The 24913-nt window shown below is 42.7% G+C and overlaps 1 protein-coding gene across 11 annotated transcripts in view; it reads left to right on the top strand.

The window, feature by feature from the left end:
* LOC139232464 (serine/threonine-protein kinase Nek6-like) overlaps positions 1–24913 on the top strand; it is a 337407-nt gene that overhangs the window by 258245 nt on the left and 54249 nt on the right. For all 11 annotated transcript variants that reach the window (XM_070862692.1, XM_070862690.1, XM_070862681.1 and 8 more), the window contains one exon: positions 18290–18384. In XM_070862692.1, coding sequence (XP_070718793.1) covers positions 18290–18384 — 95 coding nt within the window. The remainder of the gene's footprint in view (positions 1–18289; positions 18385–24913) is intronic.

The raw sequence follows: 24913 nt of genomic DNA, 5'->3' as shown, positions 1-24913 counted from the left end.
AGACACACTATAATACTGAGACACACTATAATACTGAGACACTGAGATAGAGACACACTATAATACTGAGACACTGAGATAGAGACACACTATAATACTGAGACACATGAGATAGAAACACACTATAATACTGAGACACAGATAGAAACACACTATAATACTGAGACACTGAGATAGAGACACACTATAATACTGAGACACTGAGATAGAAACACACTATAATACTGAGGCACTGAGATAGAGACGCACTATAATACTGAGACACTGAGATAGAGACACACTATAATACTGAGACACTGAGATAGAGACACACTATAATACTGAGACACTGAGATAGAGACACACTATAATACTGAGACACTGAGATAGAGACACACTATAATACTGAGACACTGAGATAGACACACACTATAATACTGAGACACTGAGATAGAGACACACTATAATACTGAGACACTGAGATAGAGACACATTATAATACTGAGACACTCTATAATACTGAGACACTGAGATAGAGACACACTACAATACTGAGACACTGAGGTAGAAACACACTATAATACTGAGACACTGAGGCACACACTCTGGGCTCAAATTTGACCCACCCCTTTTTTCAGCGGCCTCAACTTCACTTTGCTGCCTGTTCCCCATAACACTTGACTCCCCGATAGTTCAAGAATCTGTCTGTCTCAGCCTTGAATATATTCAATGACTCAACCTCCACAGCTCTCTGGGGCAGAGAATTCCAAAGAATTATAGGCTGGTTAGTCTGACATCGGTAGTGGGGAAAATGCTGGAATCAATTATTAAAGATGAAATAACAGCGCATTTGGAAAGCAGTGACTGGATCGGTCCAAGTCAGCATGGATTTATGAAGGGGAAATCATGCTTGACAAATCTTCTAGAATTTTTTGAGGATGTAACTAGTAGAGTGGACAAGGGAGAACCAGTGGATGTGTGTATTTGGACTTTAAAAAGGCTTTTGACAAGGTCCCACACAAGAGATTAGTGTGTAAAATTAAGGTACATGGTATTGGGGGTAATGTATTGACGTAGATAGAGAACTGGTTGGCAGACAGGAAGCAAAGAGTGGGAATAAACGGGTCCTTTTCAGATTGGCAGGCAGTGACTAGTGGGGTACCGCAAGGTTCAATGCTGGGATCCCAGCTATTTACAATATATATTATTTAGACGAAGAAATTGAATGTAATATCTCCAAGTTTGCAGATGACACTAAGCTGGATGGCAGTGAGCTGTGAGGAGGATGCTAAGAGGCTGCAGGGTGACTTGAACAGGTTAGGTGAGTGGGCAAATGCATGGCAGATGCAATATAATGTGGATGTGTAAGGTTAGCCACTTTGGTGGCAAAAACAGGAAAGCAGATTATTATCTGAATGGTGACAGATTAGTAAAAGGGGAGCTGCAACAAGACCTGGATGTCATGGTACATCAGTCATTGAAAGTTGGCATGCAGGTACAGCAGGCAGTAAAGAAAGCAAATGGCATGTTGGCCTTCATAGCGAGAGGATTTGAGTACAGGAGCAGGGAGGTCTTACTGCAGTTATACAGGGTCTTGGTGAGACCACACCTTGAGTATTGTGTTCAGTTTTGGTCTCCTAATCTGAGGAAGGACATTCTTGCTATTGAGGGAGTGCAGCAAAGGTTCACCAGACTGATTCCCGGGATGGCAGGACTGATATATGAAGAAAGACTGGGTCGACTAGGCTTATATTCATTGGAATGTAGAAGAATGAGAGGGGATCTCATAGAAGCATATAAAATTCTGACGGGATTGGACAGGTTAGATGCAGGAAGAATGTTCCCGATGTTGGGGAAGTCCAGAACCAGGGGTCACAGTCTAAGGGTAAGGAGTAAGCCATTTGGACCGAGATGAGGAGAAACTTTTTCACTCAGAGAATTGTGAACCTATGGAATTCTCTGGATATATTCAAAAGGAAGTTAGATGTGGCCCTTACGGCTAAAGGGATCAGGGGGTATGGAGAGAAAGCAGGAATGGGGTACTGAGGTTTCATGATCAGCCATGATCATATTGAATGGTGGTGCAGGCACGAAGGGCCGAATGGCCTACTCCTGCACCTATTTTCTATGTTTCTATGACACGCTGAGAGAAGAAATTCCTCCTCATCTCCGTCTTAAATGGGCGACCCCTTATTCTGAAACTATGCCCCCTAGTTCTAGATTCCCCCACAAGGGGAAACATCCTTTTGCATCTACCCTGTCAAGCCCCCTTTTAGAGGACAAGATTTAGACAGGGCTCTGCTACCCATTCAATGGAAAGTGCTCTTGTGTGGACATCAAGGGGTAGAAATTGGTCTTTATTGTATCTGTAAACAGGGCAAGGGGCACCAATTTTGCGGGTGCAACGTCCCATGCTCGATTGGCTCCTGTGTCACGGCCTCCGCCACATTGGAGGTATTCCAAGTGGCTGCTTAAAACTGGCATTAGGCCCCTAACATCTGTACGTGATGAGCTTAACACCCGTTTTGGGTCCCTTCGTGGAAATTAGTCGACAAGCAGCTGGGCCTGCTCCGATTTAGATCCTTCAGCGGCCCTTGCGGCCTCCAACCAAATGTAAGTAAATTATTTTTTGAAACTATCAATCGACGTTGCTATGGAGCCAGAGGAGCTGGAGTGCTCGCCCGTCTCCACAGCACTCGTGATCGAACCCTCGCCCGTTGCCCCCGCTGCCCTCCATGGACTTGCCTTTGGGCGGCTGCCAGTGAGGCAACCAGCCCAATATTCCAGTCTTCAAATGGGCGAGCTGCTTGCTGAGGCACAGCAGGTGCCAACATTATTGAGCAGAGGCTCAGGGCCCAACGTGAGTCCAGCCTCGGGCCTCCCAGCTGCCGAGTCGGAGCCCGAACACGGACCCAGATGAATTTCTACCCTGCAAATGAGGACAGGATCAGGCCCAGCAGTTACACTTCGCTGGTTAAACAGGCTGCCGTTACCTGCTGTCTGGGTTCAGACGTGAAGGCTGAGTGTTCATGTACTGGAGGGCTGCTACACCTGCACTCTAGTGAAGTCAGCACCTGAAGGGTGGGGATAGGAATGTGCATCTTGTGACCACTTCCATCAAACCAACCCATTATCAACTTATCAACAAATCAACCCATTATCTAGGCTTATCAACCTAGAATTTAAAAAAAAATCCAGAATCTGATTGATTGATCCAAGAAATAAGGATTTGATTGATATTTAGATTGCTACGATGTGTAGTAAATGTGAGTAATGAGACCTCAGGCTGTACCTGGGATTATAAAATAGTGAATAAATGAAGCACTTCATCACCTGCAAGACAAGACCAACCACAGGTCTGTAGCTCACACATGTTGTAAATCACACTCGTTTGTGAACGAACAACTACACTCAAAATGAATTCTTTACTCTTTTCATTTGTTCTCGTGCTTGGGGTTTCTTTGAATGAACAATATGGCTGGATTGTCTTGTTGTCGGAGGTGGCTCGCAGTTTGCCTCATGGGATGCACAATACACAGACAGACAGTAACAAGCTACGACGCTGGCCCAAGCCTTTCATTCTTTGATCAGTTAACTTTCTTTTTTCAATAACCCATCATACATCCCAAGTGCAGCTACTTAAAGCAATACAAGAGTAGATTCAGCAACATTTGAACAAATGCAAAGATTAAAGAATATTAAAGCAATACGGTGGTGATTTCATCTTGGGTTCTCAGGCCATTTAAAATTAATTTGAATAATCACTGGATACTGTTAACTGGCTATGAGCTTCCCATCAGTAACCTACTGCAGCAGGCCACCTGATGGACAATGCTAGCGTACAATTATAGCTCCAGGACCTCTGTCTCTTCAATGGATTATTTTTCATTTAAAAATCACATAGTTTTATTAACCCTAAAAAACCTCGATAGGTTTCACTCTTTCACCCGCAAGCTATCCATTCTTGCTTCTTTCTTATTTTTCCATTGTTTCTATTTTTCTCAAAGCCTTCCTGTGTTTTGAGCATGCATGTGATCTCTGGCAGTCCATTGGTGAGAAAGCATCTAATACCTGGAGATATGTGAGGATATACATATCAGGAAAGGATGAACAGGCTGGGTCTCTTTTCTCTTGAGGTGAAAGGTTTTGACAGAGTGCTAACAGAGAGAATGTTTCCACTTGTGGGGAAGAGCAGTACTAGAGGCCATCAATATAAGATAGTCACCAAGAAATCCAATAGGGAATTCAGAAGAAACTTCTTTACCCAGAGAGTGGTGAGAATGTGGAACTCGCTACCACAGGGAATGGTTGAAGCGATTGGTATCAGTGCATTTAAGGGGAGGCTGGACAAGCATGTGAGGGAGAAGGGAATAGAGGGTTATGCTGATAGATTTAGATGAGGAAAGACGGGAGGAGGCTCGAGTGGAGCATAAACGCCGGAATGGACTGGTTGGGCCGAATGGCCTGTTTCTGTGCTGTATATCCGATGTAATCCTGTGTAACCTAGCGGTCCAGTGACAAGTGTGGTTCAATGGGTAAAATGAGCAGCTTTTCTGGGAAACATTCTACGAGTTAGTGGATAGAGATGAAGCCAGCTGCTGGTGGTTCGGGCTCATGTGTCTGTGTTCACTCTGTAACAGTGAATACATATAGCTCAGCTCAGCCCGTGCTGGTGTACGGTACAATGGCCCAGGGATGATATAGCCTTGGCTCGCAACGTTGAGAAATTGCAAATTGTGGGCCTTCTAAATCAACGGCAAATGTAGAAAAAAGCCTGAATGTTCATCAATTTTTCTTCCTTTCATTTCAATTGGAGGAACTTGAGCAGATTTTACAAAAGAACAAACGTGTGTGGAACACATTAATTTAAAATTCAGATATTTCAACTCATTCAATGAAACATTCTAACTTTCATTTTTTTAATTAAATGATCAATCATTAAACAGTGCTAATGTTTGCACTCGGCAGCTGCGGCAAAAAGGTTGGTGGAATTCTGGGAACGAGAACAGGTGTCAGTAGCCGCTCCTAGCCGTGCATTTGGGGAAGTAACAGAAATAAATTCTCTCATGTCAGATCAGCCTGATCCGCCTCGCAATGTGCACCGGTATCCTGACTGCTGTGTACATGAGGGACATAAGTCTTTAGGGCAGTAATGGGATTGCACAATAACTTTCACGTGCATCCATTTTCTGAACAATAATCTGAGACAAGAGCACTTCTTCAGAATAGCATGCATCTTGCGTACTTTCTAAATCTGAACACTTAAAAAATATGAAATGTTGCTTCCCCCTCCCCCATGGAGCATTTTTATAAGGCGGGTGTAGATTTTATTACACAAGTTTACACATATTAGTCAAACAATTATTTAACAAAATATCAATCTGACTGAATAGAAGCTGCACATTACACAACAGAACCAGTGAGGGAGACTTTGACAGTTATATGTCGGTCACTGGTTCTGTTGTGTTATGTGGAGATTCTATTTATACAGTTGTCTACAATCTTCATCATTTTTTAGGGAGTAAGTGACACCTCAAGATTTTCGAACCAGGTCCACGCATGCCAACCTAATGTTGTAATATCTTGCTTTTTAAATTATCCGACACTGGAGGGAAACTGATTACACGATTTGTGCACAAGCAACCTATAATTGAACAAATACAATCATGCATTCCTACTTGAAACCCTAAGCAATACAATACAGGATGCCACAGCCTCATTTAACAATGAATAACACTGAAAAGCCCGGCATTGCTTGAGGAATCTGCTGAAGATTTTGACTCCTTAAATTATAATCCCTTGCTTGCTTTGACCTAATGTAACGTATCTGACATTTGGCTTGACATTGCTTTGGACAAAGTAATGATTTTTTTTTTCTCTCAAAAATGCATAGTCCCCACAGGCTTAACATGTCTGCATATCTTAAACAGAGAAGCTACTTTTGCTGTGAGGAAGAAACCAGTCAAAAAGGGTGAAGATGGGGGGGTGGTATAGTTTCTTACAAGATTTTTTTCCCCAATTGATTTGATTGGAAATATAATCTAAATCTGGTAAAGGGAATTCACGCGCAAAAACAATAAATACTCCTTTTCATACTTGCCTCATGGAACTAGATCTGCATGAGTGCCACTTGTTTCCTTAGAAACCACCCTCATGTTGTCCTTTGATAAAGCTGCAGACCCATGCATTGGGTGAAACCATATGCAAATGGACTTTATCCTTCTAATTTCTTTTCCCTCTTTTTCTATTTCCTGACATCAAATTGGCATAAAGGAGCATTCAACAGCGCCGCGACCAGTCTGACAGATGTACTATCGGACTCTGGCAGCACTGCCTACTCAATGTCAGAGAAAGAAGCAATAATTAGAGCAAAGAACAGAATGAACGTCAAACGAATTACCAGGCAGCGTCTCATATTTGTCAGTAAGGATTGCATACATAAGAATTAAGTGACAGTACATGCCGGGGTAATGAAAGAAAAATGAAAGATTTGCCCATACATAGCGCACAGGATACATGCGTACGACTAGCTCGAAGCAAAAGCGAGTAACCACGACAAATGATGCTGCTGGAGTTTTGAGAACCGCGATTTTGCAGATACAGGGAGCCTGTAATTTGTTCAATGATCGATTTGCGCAGCAGTTTTCTTGGTGTGTGTTTTGAAAAATTCCGATTCTCCCGATTAAAGATGACCTGTATTATTTATATTTGTGCAGGAATACTGTTTGAAATGTCAGATTTGACTCCAAATATTAAGCGAGATACCGGGCAACATATCTAAACAAGCTTTTCCCTCGCCTGGTACAGACAACAACCAAACTAAATTAAGTTCAAACGCTGAAAGCTCTGACACTTCATACCAACACTAGTACTTTTAAACATAAATATGGAATAATGGCATTAACATTAGCTTTGGGTCACCATGTAGTTTCAAAATTAAAAAAAATAATTTTCTACCTGAAGTTCAGATCTTAGTCCCACTGCTTGCAAAAAGCACTGACCCGTCTACTCTATTTGCTCTGTCAATTGTTTGGAACTTGCAACAAAGGTGGCTGAGGGGGGACCTTATTGAGGTGTATAAAATTATGAGGGGCCTAGATAGAGTGGATAGGACAGACCTATTTCCCTTAGCAGAGGGGTCAGCAACCAGGAGGCGTAGATTTAAAGTAATTGGTAAGAGGTTTAGAGGGGATTTGAGAGGAATTTTTTTAACCCAGAGGGTGGTGGGGGTCTGGAACTCACGGCCTGAAGGCAGAAACCTTCACCACATTTAAAAAGTACTTAGATATGCACTTGAAGTACCGTATCCTACAAGGCTACGGACCAAGAGCTGGAAAGTGGGATTAGGCTGGACAGCTCTTTGTTGGCCGGCTCGGACACGATGGGCCGAAATAGCCTCCTTCCGTGCTGTAAACTTCTATGATTCTATGAAAGAGCACAAATCAATGCGACCACAGTTCAGGATCTCGAGACTCTATCCAAAAATGTAAGAATTCTCTGAAAGGAATTGTCTTTCATATACAATATTCGAGTTAGAACGTGGTTTGATATTGTACTTTCAAAATCTGCCAGTTCAACTTCTGAGTCATTACACCTTTTAGAGAAAACAGATTTCCGTGGATCAAGGTAAATTTTAAATTTGAATGCATTGCCTGCCAAGAAGAATGAGAGGGGATCTCACAGAAACATATAAAATTCTGACGGGATTGGACAGGTTAGATGCAGGAAGAATGTTCCCGATGTTGGGGAAGTACAGAACCAGGGGTCACAGTCTAAGGATAAGGGGTAAGCCATTTAGGACTGAGATGAGGAGAAACTTCTTCACCCAGAGAATTGTGAACCTGTGGAATTCTCTACCACAGAGAGTTGTTGAGGCCAGTTCGTTAGATATATTCAAAAGGGAGTTAGATGTGGCCCTTACGACTAAAGGGATCAAGGGGTATGGTGAGAAAGCAGGAATGGGGTACTGAAGTTCCATGATCAGCCATGATCTTATTGAATGGCAGTGCAGGCTTGAAGGGCCGAATAGCCTACTCCTGCACCTATTTTCTATGTGACATTAAACTCAAGCTTGGTTACTGTTAGAAATGTCTTGTGGCATTCATGCCAAACTTGTTAATAGAAATCCATGGGTTATGCTTTCCATGAAACTACTTTTATACAAAAAATGAGTCTCAATATTACTGAGCAATACCCGCGATTGGTCCTTTAGGCCTGTGAAAGCTAGATTTAAAGGCAAACTGACTCTGAAGCCAGATCAACATGCTGGACAAGAAATAATATTGCTCTCACAGGCACACATTCAGCCCTGCCGGTTTAACAAGAAGAAAATAAATTGCCTGAGAGAAGTGGGAGCGAGAGAAAAATCCAATTTGTTGTAATATAGAATTACATTAACCAAGAGAATGAAAATGATAATGAAAAGTCATTAGGATCTTAGCAGTTTTGCTCTATATGTGATCCCAGGATGGACGGGGGTAAAATTGTATTCAATTTGTGATTATGAAGAGATGCTGATCAGATTTTGACTGCTCTCTAAGTACTTGGGGAAGCAGAAATGACAGGCTACGCAGGACTGAGCTGGTTTGGGATCAAAATGGGCACAAATGGCTTAACCCAATCCAACCGCATCCAGCATAGCTGCTGCTCATTCCAAACCCGTGTTATTTTCTTCATGATATGTAGAAGCTCCTTTTTCACCTGTTTTTCCATTGATGAAAGTAGGTGGTCTCACGTCAAGTTGCCTGCACGAGAAAAGAGGCACTCAGTAACAAAGAACAATAGCTAAGTAACATCAAAGGTTCAGGAACACCACAGATTTCTGACAGGATCACGAAACAAAACTGTCGGCAAAATAACCGACAGACTTTGGTGCAGCAATGGTGCACCGTGTATCGTTTTCAGGATACGCAGGTTGATAGGAAAGCCACCATGCACGCTAACTTCCCTACATCCTAGATGTGTCACACTCCTTTGCAGCCTGTCTTACATACAGGGCATCGTCTCAGAATAAGGGGCCGCCCATTTAAAACGCAGATGAGGAGGAATTTCTTCTCTCAGAGGGTTGTAAATCTATGGAATTCTCTGCCCCAGAGAGCTGTGGAGGCTGGGTCATTGAATATATTGAAGACAGATTTTTGAGCGATAAGGGAATAAAGGCTATGGGGAGCGGGCAGGGAAGTGGAGCTGAGTCCATGATCAGATCAGCCACGATCTTATTAAATGGCAGAGCAGGCGCGAGGGGCCAAATGGCCTACTCCTGCTCCTATTTCTTATGTTCTTATGTTCTTACACAGGGAACCTGGTCCTGCGCGTAAATAATGGTAGAATTTGTGTTTTCCGGTTGTGGTCAGTCTCCCAAACTGCCTGAGTGGCATCGCCCATTTGTTCTTGTAGACAGAAATTTCAGTTGATATGCTTAAGGAACAAATATATATATATAATGAAATCATCTCTCAAGTAACAAACATAATTAAAGACCTCTCGATGACCCTGTGAAAGACTGTAATATGGAAACCTTTCTGCATAAATAACTTCACCTTCCACGCAAATTTTAACTCTACAATTTTTATGGCACAGAAATATTTGATATGAAAAAGTGACCTGCACAAATATGTTGAAATAAGAGAGGGAGCCCATTGCGGAGGCACCCTCTTCTAACTTTATGGTTGCGGGTCCGAGACCTACTCCAAACAAGCAAGAAATACTGTCAAACTGACAGCTGTCTGCTGATCATTTCTGAAGATATCTCCAGCTAGGGAAAGACTGAAGGGAATTCTTTTCATTGTTCTGTGCCTGTGGGTTGATGTACACTTTTGACAGTCAGATTCATACAGTAGCCGAGGCACCAGAGCTGTGGGCCCCCTGCTCCTTCATAACATGAAGTTAGTCAGTGGAAGGGGTCTGTTCTAACCATATAAAACTAGCACTATTAGTAAAGACACGACTGTGATAGTTGCACAATGTGTTTTATTTAAGATGCTGTGGGTTGGTTTTGTGTGTTCTTGGCATCTTTCTCACTTTGGGATTTTTGCTTTTTTGATTATTTTGTGGGTGGTTTTTTGGGAGGGAATGAGGACCACAATTCTGGAGAATGGAAGATTTTCCCCTTTGTGCTCAGATCAGCAAAGCAGGGCTACAATCGGTTCCTAACAATGTTCCTCGACATGGTAAATATCAAAAAGTAAACGGAGCATTGATTTAACCCGCACCCACCAAATAAATGAGGAAAAAGTAATGAATCTAAAGAACTTAGTCAACTTCAGACTAAAAGTTGTAAATAGACTTTAAGGTGCTAAATGGTGATTTGTACTAATTACTTTTGATGATAATAAATAATTTAAACACCCATGGAGGGAATAATGGTAGGAATAAAATGAACATAAATTTGCGTTCGATGCATAGTCTCCCTCCGCTCGAATTAAACAACATATAACACCCAGAAATATTCTTAACGTATCATTTCTCTGAGCCGTTTGACATCTTAACACGCGTGCAGCAGAGCAGGTTTGATAATTCAGGGGACTTCTGCCGTTTATTTTATAGACAATTCCCCTACTCCGTTATCGTAGAATTTTATTGGCAATAAAGTGGTTATTTTGGACGTTTCTTAATCTCGAGGTTTGACTAATCTGATGCGGTTTCCAAAGAAAATGCAGTTTTTTTCTAATGCAAATATGACTCGCTAACAAAAGCAGTCTTGTTTAGCCAGCAAAAATTTTAACATGACAAATGTGGTCCGATTAACGAGACATAACTGTATCTGCCTCCTAAGGCCATAGCAATTTGATTTGTAGGTTTACACGATTTTTAGAAGCAAATTAAACAGTCAGAAGACATAAAATAATGAAAAAAGCTACCATGTCTATTAGAGGAAGGCGATTTTGCTCATGCTGGACTGTTTCAAGGCACATATTCTGTTACAATGCCTTTACCAACAGCAGTTTAATTGCTGCAAAGAATATTATACTTGAACAATTTCTTTATTAATAATACTCTCTGAAATGCTAACCTTGTCATATTGACTAATGTGGTGCATTTGTAGGCCCAAGATGATTAAATCGGAAGTCTCGTGCATTTTGCAAGAACAAGCTCATTATGAGAGATCCCCACATTATGTTGGACGGGTCATGAAAGAGATGTGGCTTGTCATTCTTTTATTAGGAGACTTATTTCAAAATTAACATTTCTCCATAAAATGTAAAGACACAATGGTCCGCGTAGTTAAGGCAAGCTTTGCCGCACAATAGGTGCTCAATGCACTGCTGGGTACAGTAAAACCATATCTTCGAAGGACGCAAAAGTGGACGTGGGCTGCTCCACAAACCTACTTTATAAACTTGAACGGCCTAATGCACAAATCTCAAATAAAGCATGGGGCGCACTCATCCACATCATAAACCCTGTCAAACCGCTTTGATCTAAGGCCATTTTCAGGGATTATTCAAGGCGACAATTTCAAATCGAACAAAGCCTTCTCTGGCCAACCAAACAAGTCTGTGATAAAACGAGAGCGAGAAATGCGGATTTCAGTCTCGAAGACAGATTTTTATGAGTTTCTCATTCAATGAACCAAGAATCTGAAAAAAAAGACTGTGTCCAATTTATAAAAGTTCACACAGAAATAACCAATGATTTGGTTTTACAGTTTGCTATAAGTGAGCATGAGATGTGGTTTCATCCATATTATTTTTGACTACATTTCACTAAAGTGTCAATTTGCTGAAACTGCCACATAACTTAAATTCTTTTCATTGTTCTGTGCCTGTGGGTTGATGTACACTTTTGACAGTCAGATTCAGACAGTAGCCGAGGCACAGAGCTGTGGGCCCCTGCTCCTTCATAACATGAAGTTAGTCAGTCGAAGGGGACTGTTAAACCATATAAAACTAGCACTTTGGTTAAAAACACGACTGTGATAGTCAGACAATGTGTTTTATTTGAGATGCTGTGGGTTGTTCTTGTGTCTGTCCCTGGCATCTTTCTCACTTTGGTATTTTGTGGGTGATTTTTTGGGGGGGGGAATAAGGACCATAATTCTGGAGAATGGAAGATTTTCCCCTTTGTGCTCAGATCAGCAAAGCAGGGCTACAATTGGCTCTACAATATCCTAAAAATGTTCCTTGACATCGTACATATCAAAAAGTAAATGGAGCATTGATTTAACCCTCGCCCGCCAAATAAATGAGGAGAAAGTAATGAATTGAAAGAACTCAGTCAACTTCAGGGCAAAAGTTGTAAATAAACACTAAACAATAAACTTAAATCTTATCACCATAGCTACTAATATAGATTAAGGATGATCCATATGATATCCATTGCAAAGTACAGCTGCCTTAGCCATACACCCAATACAATTGCTTCATTTGGCTATCTTTGTTCAGTTTATCCAAAAGCCGACAATCTAGTGTTCATGGTGTATGATATTTTTCACAGAAAATGTTAATTTAGCAGATCCCTTTCAATGTGATTAGGAAAACCTTTTAGTTCTGAGCTTAATCCACAATTATTAAACCTTATTTTGTGCTACGAGTGAAGCCAGCTATTAAACCCTTGACTTTTCTTTGTATTTGGCTTTCTCTCCTGTTTCTTACTTCTGTGGTGGATCCATCAGTGATCACTAGTTTTAGGCCCACAGACGTTATCACCTCTTTCCTACTAAAGAATTATGGGTGTCATTAGATCACTCAGCATTAATCCTTAATTAAGGGGGACAAAATCTCTGATACCCCATGGTATCCTTTTATTCAGATTCCTAACTAGTATCTGTTATGTCCTTAGATGCTCTGATAATGATTCCACGAGGCAAAGTATTGCACTTGAACTGTAGTGACCTTAGTCCATTTAATATAACTCCAGAGCGAGGATACCACATGGTGGACTCCCTTTGTTGCCTGGGTACCTGTGGTGTACAGGTGACCCCTGGACCTCCACCAGTTGCACCCTCTGGTAGTGCCAGCATAGTGTATACAGTGTGAACCTTGTTGATGGTACCTCCGGTAAACAAGTCGCCATCTTATGCAACTATACAGTGACTACACAGAGAGTATATCTATAGTATATTATATAACAGTATCCAATGTTATAGAAACACAGACGGCTTGTACAGAGTTCACAGGAACAGAAAGGCTGAAAAAGTAGGCACCAGAGGAAAAAATGGACAGCAAAGTGATTATTATAATAGAAAGACTGGCTTGGAACTAGTTCCCATTTAAGAATAAGAAGTATTTTTTCTTTATTATTCCTTGTTGTAGAGCCACCGAGTGGACTACTGATGTAATAACAATAAAGCCATGTGCTCTGCACAGTACTTAGGAGCCATGTTGTGCAGGTCTCTGTGCTTACTGCGTCTCAAGATATCACATTGGCGATGAAGATATGATTTTCGGATTCCTTGGCTGAAATTTCTGTTGGAGGATAATCCTGCCAACTGATGGAGAGACTGTAAGAGGTTCTTCATTTTGCAAAAAAGCTTAAAAATCCAAAGTGTATTTCGAGCACACGTGGCTGAACTGTTGTTGTTGCCAGAGTCCAGATGGCTGTACCTATGGGAATAATAGGGCACTTGGGAGAGTTCCATCATAACCGAGAGACATTTGGAGCGTATGTGGAGCAGCTAGAAATGTTTTTCACCGTGAATAGTATCATTGAAGTCCCCAATGATGTAATCCGTAATCGGGCAGTTTTCGAAAGGAAACGGGCTATTTTCTTGACTGAAGCAGGCCCCGAGGTGTATGAAACCCTGAAAAATATGCTTGTTCCCACCAAGCCAAAGAACACACCACTGACGGAGATTCTAACCACGGTAGAACAGCACTACAGTCCTGAGCCCCTGGAAATTGCTGAAAGTTATCATTTTGGAACACAGGATCAATTAAATGGTGAGGGTATCAGTGAGTACATTGTAGCTTTAAAAAAGCTATCTATTCACTGTCATTTTGGAAACTTTCAGGACCGAGCATTGCGTGACTGCTTTGTTTGTGGGTTGAAAAATTAACGTATCAGACATAATTTTTTGACAACCCCTAACTTGACTTTTGATTTAGCTTGTCGGACAGCTATGTCGATGGATATGGCCGACTGATACTCCTGAGAATTTTGCATAATTTCCAGTCGTTACACAACCGAGGTGAACTGGCTGCAGGCTAAAAGCAAAAGGCAGTTGGGCCCCAAGGCCTCAGAAACTGGCCAAGGTAAGGGTGCGTTTCATGCTATTGGTACCTGGGACAACACCTCGCTCAAAGCTGTCTATATGTGAAGATAGACTATTTCTACTGCAAGAAAACTGGGCATCTTGCGAAGTGTGCCGATGGAAGAGTAAACCGACTGGCAATGCTACAAGTAGAAATCGCCAGACACTGCATAACATTGAAGGGAAGCAGCAGAACGAGTTTCTGGAGATTGATGTCATAAGGAGTAAGAAGGTATCTAACAGCGATTCGCAAAGTATCATCATCCAAGTAGACGTCGCAGGAACCAGAATACCATGGAAATTGATATTGGTGTAGCCGTGAGCGTAGTACCGGAATTGCTATATCGGGACAAGTTGCATGATTATCGACTAGAGAAATTGAAGATAGAGCTGTGGGATGACTCAGGAGAGCAAATCCCTGTAGTAGGAAGTGTCATCATACCAGTGAAATACAAGGATCAGTATCAGAGCTTGCCTCTCATAGTAATGGCAGGAGACAAGCCTGCCTTGATAGGCAGAAATTGGTTGGGATCACTGAAGCTGGATTAGAATTAGATTTTTCGTGTGGAGGTGAAATTTGCATCGACAGATGATGTCATCTAGCAGTATCCAAAGGTGTTCCACGAAACAGGCAGTCCGATCCAAGGCTTCAAGGTGACCATCAGAATGCAGAAGGATGCAAGACCAGTTTACTGCAAGCCATGTCCCGTACCATATGCACTCAGAGAAAGTTGAGCAAGAAGTCAAAAAACTAGAAACTGAGAACATTATTTCTAAGGTAGATCTGAGTAATTGGGCTACACCCATTGTTGTTGTACCTAAGTCAGATGGTAAGGTTGTGTGGTGATTATAAGGTAATGGTAAACCCGGTCCTAGAGAGTAATCTACCCAACATGTTGCCAAATGTGTAAGATTTGTTCACAACGCTGACAGGTGGCCAGATCTTTTCAAAGTTAGATCTAACAAACGCCTACCTACAACTTGAGTTAGATGAAGAGTCCAAGTCATGCTTGACTATAAATACTCACCTAGGCCTATATCAGTTCAATAGGCTACCATTTGGAGTGTCTTCCACCCCCAACATATTCTAGGGGGTGATGAACCCAATTTTGCAAGGACTTGAAGGGGTAGTGTGTTATTTAGATGACATACTTATTTCAGCACCTAACAGGTAAATCTCTGATAAAGGTAGAGTTAGTGAGAGAATTGTGAAATTGAATCAGAAGGTTAGAGTGAAGAACCATCACCATAAATGGTTAAATTGGTTACCAGGAAGAATAGTGAAGATATGTGGCCCTCGAACATATTTGGTCAAGATGTTTGATCATGGAAAGGTTAGGTTTGTGTACATTGATCATATTTTACCTACAGATGTAGAAGGAGTTAAAAGTCGGAATGATTCAATTTATTCTGATGAGTCAGTCAGGTACCAGTAGAAAATCCAACATCAGATCTACCAGATCCAAGTCCAAGAGAAAGTCACAATTTACGTCCAAGTCCGAATCAGGCAAACAAACAGTCTGAAAATGTAGAGAGTCAAAATGTAGATCAAGGCCAGACCTTGGAGAAAAACTCTCCTCAGGCTCAACCGAGAATGAGTCAAAGTCCTACAACAAGATCAGAAAGTTCTATTCAAGAAAGAAGGTATCCTCTTTAAAACAGAAAACCATTGGTTAAATTTAATCCATAAATATGGAAAATAAGTTCATATCTATTGTTGTTACAGAATTCTATAGGAGAATTTGGAAATATAAAATGGGTTCCATTTGAGAAATGTATACCAAGAGTTGTGTATACCATGCAAGTCATGCACAATGATTATTTGTTATGATTAACTTCTTCAATAAGGAAGAAGTGTTGTAGAGCCACCTAGTAGACTATTGATATAATAATAATAAAGCCATGTGCTCTGCACAGTTCTTACTTGGGAGCCATGTTGTGCAGGTCTGTGTGTTTACTGTGTCTCAACATATCACATTCCTGTACTAAGCAAACTATCCCATTTAATTGCGTATTTCTCAATTACACATTTTTATGTTGCAAATTTATTTACAATACACATAAGTAATTATCACTCTTGTTAATTGCATGTGGCAACCTTGTTATTATAAAATGAGCTTCGCCAAATAATCTTGTACAGGATGGAGTTGCTACACTAGTCTGAGAGCTGCTTACTTAGCACCCAGTGTGATTTGTCTTTCAGACCAAAGGGGAGTGGTTGTAATCTTCCATTTCTGCATTCCTATTGCATGTTGGTAATTGTGTCTGTAAAAAAGGATAACTCTCTTCTACTGCGGTACCATCCAGCATAGTTGAAATACAGATACAGTATCGCAAACAGCTACTGTATGCATCCTAGGAGATACCTTCAACATATATGGCCTAAGCCCCGAGAAGCTTGTTATCCTGCTGGGCCTCCCGGCTGAGAAGTTTATATTCATGAATTGGAGAAGCTCAAATCAACTGCAAATTTCCCTCTGGTGGAGGATATTTTTAGAAATTGCCTGCTGCCAGCAGCTAACACACAGAATTAAAAGAAATACAATCTATGAATTCAGGTTTAGAAACGCAAGCAGATTTTTCAACAGACTGGTTCTGTTTATTAGCTCAGTCAGATATACATTCATTTGGCTTAATCCCCCCCTAATTAAATGCAAACTATTTGATGTAACATGGTTCACCAATATGGATAGAAACTTCTAAATTCGAACGGTTGTTGAATCTTCTGTTCTTAATGTGCTATGTTTGACTGTAACAGGTGACAGTATCAACCAAGCTTTTTGGACCATATCAGGTGGGAACTAGAAAGAAGACAATGGTCTTTTCATTTCGCACTTCATGAAAAAACAGCTGGATAAAGTGTCATGTTCACTGGGACAACCTCCTAAATCTTCTCCTGCAAAGGGAGAAATTCCGTTTATCTATTGTGAGCCAAGTGGGCTACCTAAACATCGAAGTCGATAGCCTGGCAAAAATGTTCGTAGCCCAAGTCATAAGACTATAATGCAGTCTACTCAGGCCTTGGAATTGCACTGTGGAATAATAGGATGCAAATGCTAAATGTGCTTGTCTGAAATTCCCCTCTCTGTTGTTTTAGTGACGGGGTTAATCCATTTAAAATAAAAATAGGAGAGAGAAGAATTTCAGTTGAACACATTGAGCATTCATATCTAATTATTCCACATGATCATTTCAGAAGCTATCTCATCCTGGCTCTGTCGCGCTGAACTTCCTAGGCTGGCATTAAATATTTTTACCACCAAAGTGAATCAATTATAGTCATAAACAAAGCATCTAATGGTCAGCAGAACAACAAAGCCAGTAAGCCAAGGATGGAACGCGCACAAATAGCTGACGATACACTTATATTCTGGTCATTTTTAACTTTATCTCCTGAAATTGGTTGAAGACGCTAGAAATTCATCAAAAAAATTCTTATTGGAACACTTTAAAGTGTTGCTTCACGATGTTTATTAACTAGAAATTCTGGTTAATTTTCAACGTCTTCTGCCAAAATCCAGACGGTAGCTAAGATTTTATACTCCCCCATGTCTTTAATGTCAAGCAGTTTTCTCCAGCTCCACCTACAGGGCTGCAAGCCTTTGTCTGCAGTGTGTCTAAGAGAGTGGATTTTATTTTGAGCCAACTTTATCCCACTTTTCAGTTAAGCCTTTGTTAACTATTGTAAGCGCCTCATCAGAAAAGCCGACAGGGTTATAAAAACACCAGCATTTTAGCATGACTTTATACACATGGGATCTAAATTTAATTCTTGTCCTAATAAAAGTCTGTATGATTGTGTGTGTGATAACCACACGGCATGTTTTTAAGGACGTGAAGATCAGAGCACATCTTCCATATAACTGGTAATGATCTCCAATAGGGAAAATAATTGGTAGCGAGCCGAGTTTCTTGTGTTGTGCTGGGACAGATTTATCCCATAATGCCTTTGGACCTTTTAAGAATACACAGTAGAAATGTGACAGTTCACGATGGGTTAAGCTAGGCCCATAGAAAATTTAGCAGCACCGTTTGATTTATCTTGTTCTGTGCAGTGTTGAATTTATTGCTAATAAAACTGAGTGCCATAATGTCCTGTGTTATTTTTTTAAATTACAGTTGGAACACCGTACTATATGTCCCCGGAGAGAATACATGAAAACGGCTACAACTTCAAATCAGATATCTGGTCACTTGGCTGTTTATTGTATGAGGTAAGCCGGATTGGCTTTCTTCATCTTTTATTTTAAATGCTGGATAATTCATGGGTTTCAAAGCAGTTGCACATGTGGTTTATCTCGGGGAATGGCTTGCTTGACACAGAGCGTTGCTCAATCCTTTAATTCTTCAGTTTTTGGTACCAATCCAGCACGCACAGGAGCACTGATGCTCACTGTCTTTCTGATAATTATTAAAAGGTCAGAATTAATGATGGCACACAACAAATAAGGCATACAAGTTAAGGTTTGAAATAAGTTTCAAACTAGCACCAGCAGAGGGAAATCCAAGGGCCAAAACTGCCCCTCAGCTGTGAGACCAATTTGGTAAACTCGCTAAAAGAGACTGCAGATTAAAAAGTGGAAATTAGCATTTAAAAACATAAGAACATAAGAAATAGGAGCAGGAGTAGGCCACACGGCCCCTCGAGCCTGCTCCGCCATTCAATAAGATCATGGCTGATCTGATCATGGACTCAGCTCCACATCCCTGCCTGCTCCCCATAACTCCTTATCGTTTAAGAAACTGTCTATTTCTGTCTTAAATTATTTAATGTCCCAGCTTCAACAGCTCTCTGAGGCAGCGAATTCCACAGATTCACAACCCTCTGAGAGAAGAAATTTCTCCTCATCTCAGTTTTAAATGGGCGGTCCCTTATTCTAAGATCATGCCCTCTAGTTCTAGTCTCCCCCACCAGTGGAAACATCCTCTCTGCATCCACATTGTCAAGCCCCCTCATAATCTTATACGTTTCGATAAGATCACCTCTCATTCTTCTGAATTCCAATGAGTAAAGGCCCAACCTACTCAACCTTTCCTCATAAGTCAACCCCCTCATCCCCGGGATCAACCGAGTGAACCTTCTATGAACTGCCTCCATAGCAAGTATATCCTTTCATAAATATGGAAACCAAAACTGCACGCAGTATTCCAGGTGTGACCTCACCAATACCCTGTACAGCTGTAACAAGACTTCCCTGCTTTTATACTCCATCCCCTTTGCAATAAAGGCCAAGATACCATTAGACTTCCTGATCACTTGCTGTACCTGCATACTATCCTTTTGTGTTTCATGCGCAAGTACCCCCAGGTCCCGTTGTACTGCAGCACTTTGCCATCGTTCTCCATTTAAATAATAACTTGCTCTTTGATTTTTTTTCTGCCAAAGTGCATGACCTCACACTTTCCAACATTATACTCCACCTGCCAAATTCTTGTCCACTCACTTAGCCTGTCTATGTCTTCCTGCAGCCTCTTTATGTCCTGTGGGACAGGCTCGAGGGGCTGAATGGCCTACTCTTGCTCCGAGGCACACAGTGAGATTTTGCCTCATTTATGTTAGTTAACATGGCAGTCGCAAGTCACAAAATCAGGAAGTACAGTCTGCTGAGGGCCACCATTCCAATTTTCGGGCAGACTTGGATTAGGCAGTCAGTGCTCTGCCTAAAACAGGTTGGGGCCTCATTATAATATTCACAGAGGAGTCAACCAGAGTTAGAATGCTCAACGCAATTTCCGTGTGGATCCACGCTGCCACCACCACTTACCCAAACTGCCCACAAATCGTGGGCGGCACAGATTGAGAGGGTTATTTAAAGGGATCATTAGTTGCAATAAAGGAAAGGGGTAAAGCTGGTCTGGCATCACATTTTCTTCATACCGTAGGGTTTTTTGAGCCTTAAAGACTTCCTTAAGTTCATCTCCTTGCTGCTGGGGGGGAGGGGGGGGTGGATGTGTGGGTGGTGGGGGGGGGGGATGGATTTGCAGGTGAGGGGGGGGGGTGGAGGTGCGGGGGAGGATGGATGTGCGGGTGGTGGGGGGGGGGATGGATTTGCAGGTGAGGGGGGCTCATTCAATTGCCCTGACGCTGCTCCGTTTACCCCCCCAGCTGATTCCAGCACCCCACCCCCCACCCGCATCAAGGTGCTACTTATGTGGTAGTGTCTGCATCGCTGGGTTTCCATGACCCTGCGATGTTTCGCTGGGGTACAATATTACTTCCCAGCCACACAGACAATGGGTAAAGTAGATTGCATAATAATGGGAATGAATCTGTTTTTTTTAAATCCTTGTCACTGGCACTAATGGTCTCCACTTACAACAACCCTGTCCATGATCAAGTATCATTGCTACACGAAGGAGGTCAAGAGCGGGATAATCCACTTCCTTTTGCATTCTGACAGTTGAATTTTCCCTGTGCAGTATCACAGAGATGTGAAAAACTAGAAATCAAGCTCCAGCCCTGGGGGGCAGGACAGGGGTCTAGGGAAATCTTGGATCATAAGTTCTGAAGAAAAAAAGAACATTTAAATAGGTAGATGGCCCAAGAACCTCACAACAGTGCACTATCTTCTCAGTGGTACATATCTCGATATGGAGGGAGACGTTGAACCGAGAATCTGGTTCTGTGCTTCCATTTAATATCAACATCATTAAAATTGCCACAGCACCAGAAACACAGATAAACTCCTTGCTCCTCAGCTCATTTACAACTCATTTAAAGACAATGTTAGTGCCATTAACAGGACACTAGAACAGTGCCTGGACTAGTTGGACATACAATATTTGGAAGGAGCCTCCGTAGATCTAGGACTCTACCGGGGAAAAATTCAATAACGCCGGTAGGCACAGAAGTCTCGACTCTCGCGAGAAATTGGGGTTACCACGTAGGAGGGGGGTTCTTTCCTGAATTAAAGGGAAGGGCCCAAGCTGCATAGTCTGCAGCAAAAAAAAAAGGCGCCTACCTGGAGCACCGGGGAGTCCAAGGAGAGTGCCGGGCTGCAAGATTGTGGCAAGATCATGTCCAAAGCGCCAATGGGCCGCACAAAAAAAGGTGAGAATTTTTTTTGAACCAATAGCACACCTCCCCTTTAAGTTTTGCGCCGTGAGCGGCCGGCCACCCGGTGAGCATCCCTGAAACTGTCGCTGTCATCGCCCGGCGCAGCTTCAGGGGGCAATATCCAATTTAGGGTCCGGGGCGCTATGCACGGTGATGACATCAACATCGCCAGCGCTGCGGAGCCGACCGCTATGTGTTACTTCTGCCATTAAACTCCCGCCGAATTTAGCGGGAGTCGTTAGTGGTGCCACGCCCAATCACAAAGTCGTTTGCCCCCCCCCCCCCCCTCCACCCCGGGAGCACTAACGGGTGACGCAAATTACCCAAATTTCAAGGATTTATACTTTTAATAATCTACTGTTATGCACCTAGGAAATGTCTACCATCTTCTGGTCAGTCTGCTCCCATATAAATAAAATGAGTCCGTCAAGCGATTAACACACTGCATCATATTAAACTTTCCCTTTCTTTTCAGTGTACCACAGGCATACAATATCGAGTGTAATGTTTTTGTCGGAAAAAATAGGCCAATGGGAAAGCAGTTCTGCTGCCCTTCAAGGCTTTGTGACCCAACAACCACAACTTTGAAGGTTGTTTTGATGAATTTGTGTCCATTGGATACTAGTGCTGGGATATAGAATGCTTTTTTTCCCTTTGATTACCCAACATTGGCATTAAACGCTCCTAGGTTGGGTGAAATTTTGCGAGAACTTGGAAAATCAACAGAAATTGCAGGCAACACATTAGTGATTTTCTGATAAACCGCCCGCTGTATGAAGGCCCACCATTGACGCGGAACCTTGGAACGTTTCCCCACTTAGGCACAGCACAGCAGATGTCCATTCTGTAACTCACAATCTCCTAGTGCTGTCTCCAAATTGGACTGTTAAATCTAGAACCAAGATAAGGGCAGTGTTGAGTGCAGCCTGCTTTCATTAGGGACTGGGTTGAAAATCACCAAATTTATTTTTTGTAAATCCCTTACAATGAACAGAGATGGCTTTTATCACGTTAGTTTGGGCTGGATTCATGCCCAAATCCAGGTGATTGAAAACCAATGTGCCAACACAATTTGAACCAGACCAACAGATTTCAATGCTTAATTCCATCAGCTGCAAGTTTGTCCATTCTCAGCTTGGCCATTCAGCTACCCGAAGCTCTGGAACTACCTCTCTAAACCGTGTCGCCTCTCTGCCTTTCTTTCCTCCTTTAAGATGCTCCTTAAAGCCTACTTCCTTGACCAAGGGTCACCTGCCCTAATATCTCCTAGGCAGACAGACTATAATGTTGGAAAGTGTGAGGTCGTGCACTCTCGCAGAAAAAAATCAAATATCAAGTTATTATTTAAATGGAGAAAAATTGCATAGTGCTGCAGTACAGAGGGACCTGGAGGGGGGTGGGGGGGTTACTTGTGCATGAAACACAGAAGGATAGTATGCAGGCTCAGCAAGTGATCAGGAAGGCCAATGGTATCTTGGCCTTTATTGCAAAAGGGATGGAGTATAAAAGTAGGGAAGCCTTGTTACAGCTATATAAGGTATTGGTGAGGCCACACCTGGAATACTGTTTGCAGTTTTGGTTTCCATATTTACGAAAGGATATACTTGCTATGGAGGCAGTTCAGAGAAGGTTCACTCGGTTGATCCCAGGGATGAGGGGGTTGACGTATGAGGAAAGGTTGAGTAGGTTGGGCCTCTACTCATTGGTATTCAGAAGAATGAGAGGTGATCTTATGGAAACGTATAAGATTATGAAGGGGCTTGACAAGGTGGATGCAGAGAGGATGTTTCCACTGATGGGGGAGACTAGAACTAGAGGGCATGATCTTAGAATATGGGGCCGCCCATTTAAAACTGAGATGAGGAGAAATTTCTTCTCTCAGAGGGTTGTGAATCTGTGGAATTCGCTGCCTCAGAGAGCTGTGGAAGCTGGGACATTAAATAAATTTAAGACATAAATAGACAGTTTCTTAAACGATAAGGGAATAAGGGGATAAGGGGTTATGGGGAGCGGGCGGGGAAATGGAGCTGAGTCCATGATCAGATCAGCCATGATATTGAATGGCGGAGAAGGCTTGAGGGGTCGTATGGCCTACTCCTGCTCCTATTTCGTATTTTATGTTCTTATGTGACTTGGTGTCAAATTTTGTTTTATGACACTCCTGTGAAGTGCCTTGGGATGTTTTACTACATTAAAGGCACTATAGAAATACAAGTTGTTGTTGTTATAGTTACAGTAGGTTACCTGAAAGGAAAGACAGACAGTCAAGTTCATTATGTTCATCATCATCATAGGCAGTCCCTCGGAATCGAGGAAGACTTGCTTCCACTCTTAGCATGAGTCCTTAGGTGGCTGAATAGTCCAATACGAGGGCCACAGACCATCACAGGTGGGACAGATAGTCGTTGAAGGGAAGGATAGGCGGGGAGCCTGGTTTGCCGCACGCTCCTTCCGCTGCCTGCACTTGATTTCTGCACTTCCTCCACTTATGGCGACGTTTGGCCAGGGACTCCCAGGTGTCAGTGGGGATGTCGCACTTTATCAGGAAGGCTTTGAGGGTGTCCTTGTAATGTTTCCTCTGCCCACCTTTGGCTCGTTTGCCGTGGACGAGTTCCGAGTAGAGTGCTTGCTTTGGGAGTCTCGTGTCTGGCATCCGAACTATGTGGCCTGCCCAGCAGAGCTGATCAAGTGTGGTCAGTGCTTCAATGCTGGGGACGTTGGCCTGGACGAGGATGTTAATGTTTGTGCGTCTGTCCTCCCAGGGGATATGCAGGATCTTGCAGAGACATCGTTGGTGGTATTTCTCCAGTGACTTGAGGTGTCTACTGTACATGGTCCATGTCTCTCAGCCATACAGGAGGCCGGGTATTACTACAGCCCTGTAGACCATGAGCTTGGTGACAGTTTTGAGGGATTGGTCTTCAAACACTCTTTTCCTCAGGCGGCCGAAGGCTGCACCGGCGCACTGGAGGCGGTGTTGGATCTCGTCATCAATGCCTGCTCTTGTTGATAGGAGGCTCCCAAGATAGGGGAAGTGTTCCACGTTGTCCATGGATCTTGATCTCTGCGGGGCAGCGGGGGTGTCGCCAGGGTCCTTCTCAATCGACTTCTCCCCGTGGCCGAGGAGCTCCTCCTGGAATCGGAGTGCGGATTTCGTTCCCTCCGGAGCACAATGGACATGATTTTTGCAGCGTGACAGCTGCAGGAAATTGCAGGGAACAGCACCAGCCCTTATACATGGCCTTCTTCGACCTTACAAAGGCCTTTGACACTGTCAACCGCGAGGGTCTATGGAGCGTCCTCCTCCGCTTCGGATGCCCCCAAAAGTACGTCACCATCCTCCGCCTGCTCCACGACGACATGCAAGCCATGATCCTTACCAGCAGATCCATCACAGACCCAATTCATGTCTGGACCGGGGTCAAGCAGGGCTGCATCATTGCCCCAACCCTCTTCTCAATCTTCCTCGCTGCCATGCTCCACCTCACAGTTGATAAGTTCCCCGATGGAGTGGAACTAAACTACAGAACCAGTGGGAAGCTGTTCAACCTTCGCTGTCTCCAGGCCAGGTCCAAGTCTACCCCAACCTCTGTCGTCGAGCTACAGTATGCAGACGACACTTGCATCTGTGCACACACAGAGGCTGAACTCCAGGACATAGTCGACGTATTTACCGAGGCATATGA

The sequence above is a fragment of the Pristiophorus japonicus genome, chromosome 20, assembly GCF_044704955.1.
Source record: "Pristiophorus japonicus isolate sPriJap1 chromosome 20, sPriJap1.hap1, whole genome shotgun sequence".
NCBI lineage: Eukaryota > Metazoa > Chordata > Chondrichthyes > Pristiophoridae > Pristiophorus > Pristiophorus japonicus.
Note: the sequence above shows the minus strand (reverse complement) of the source record. Positions and strands in the feature narration are given on the sequence as shown.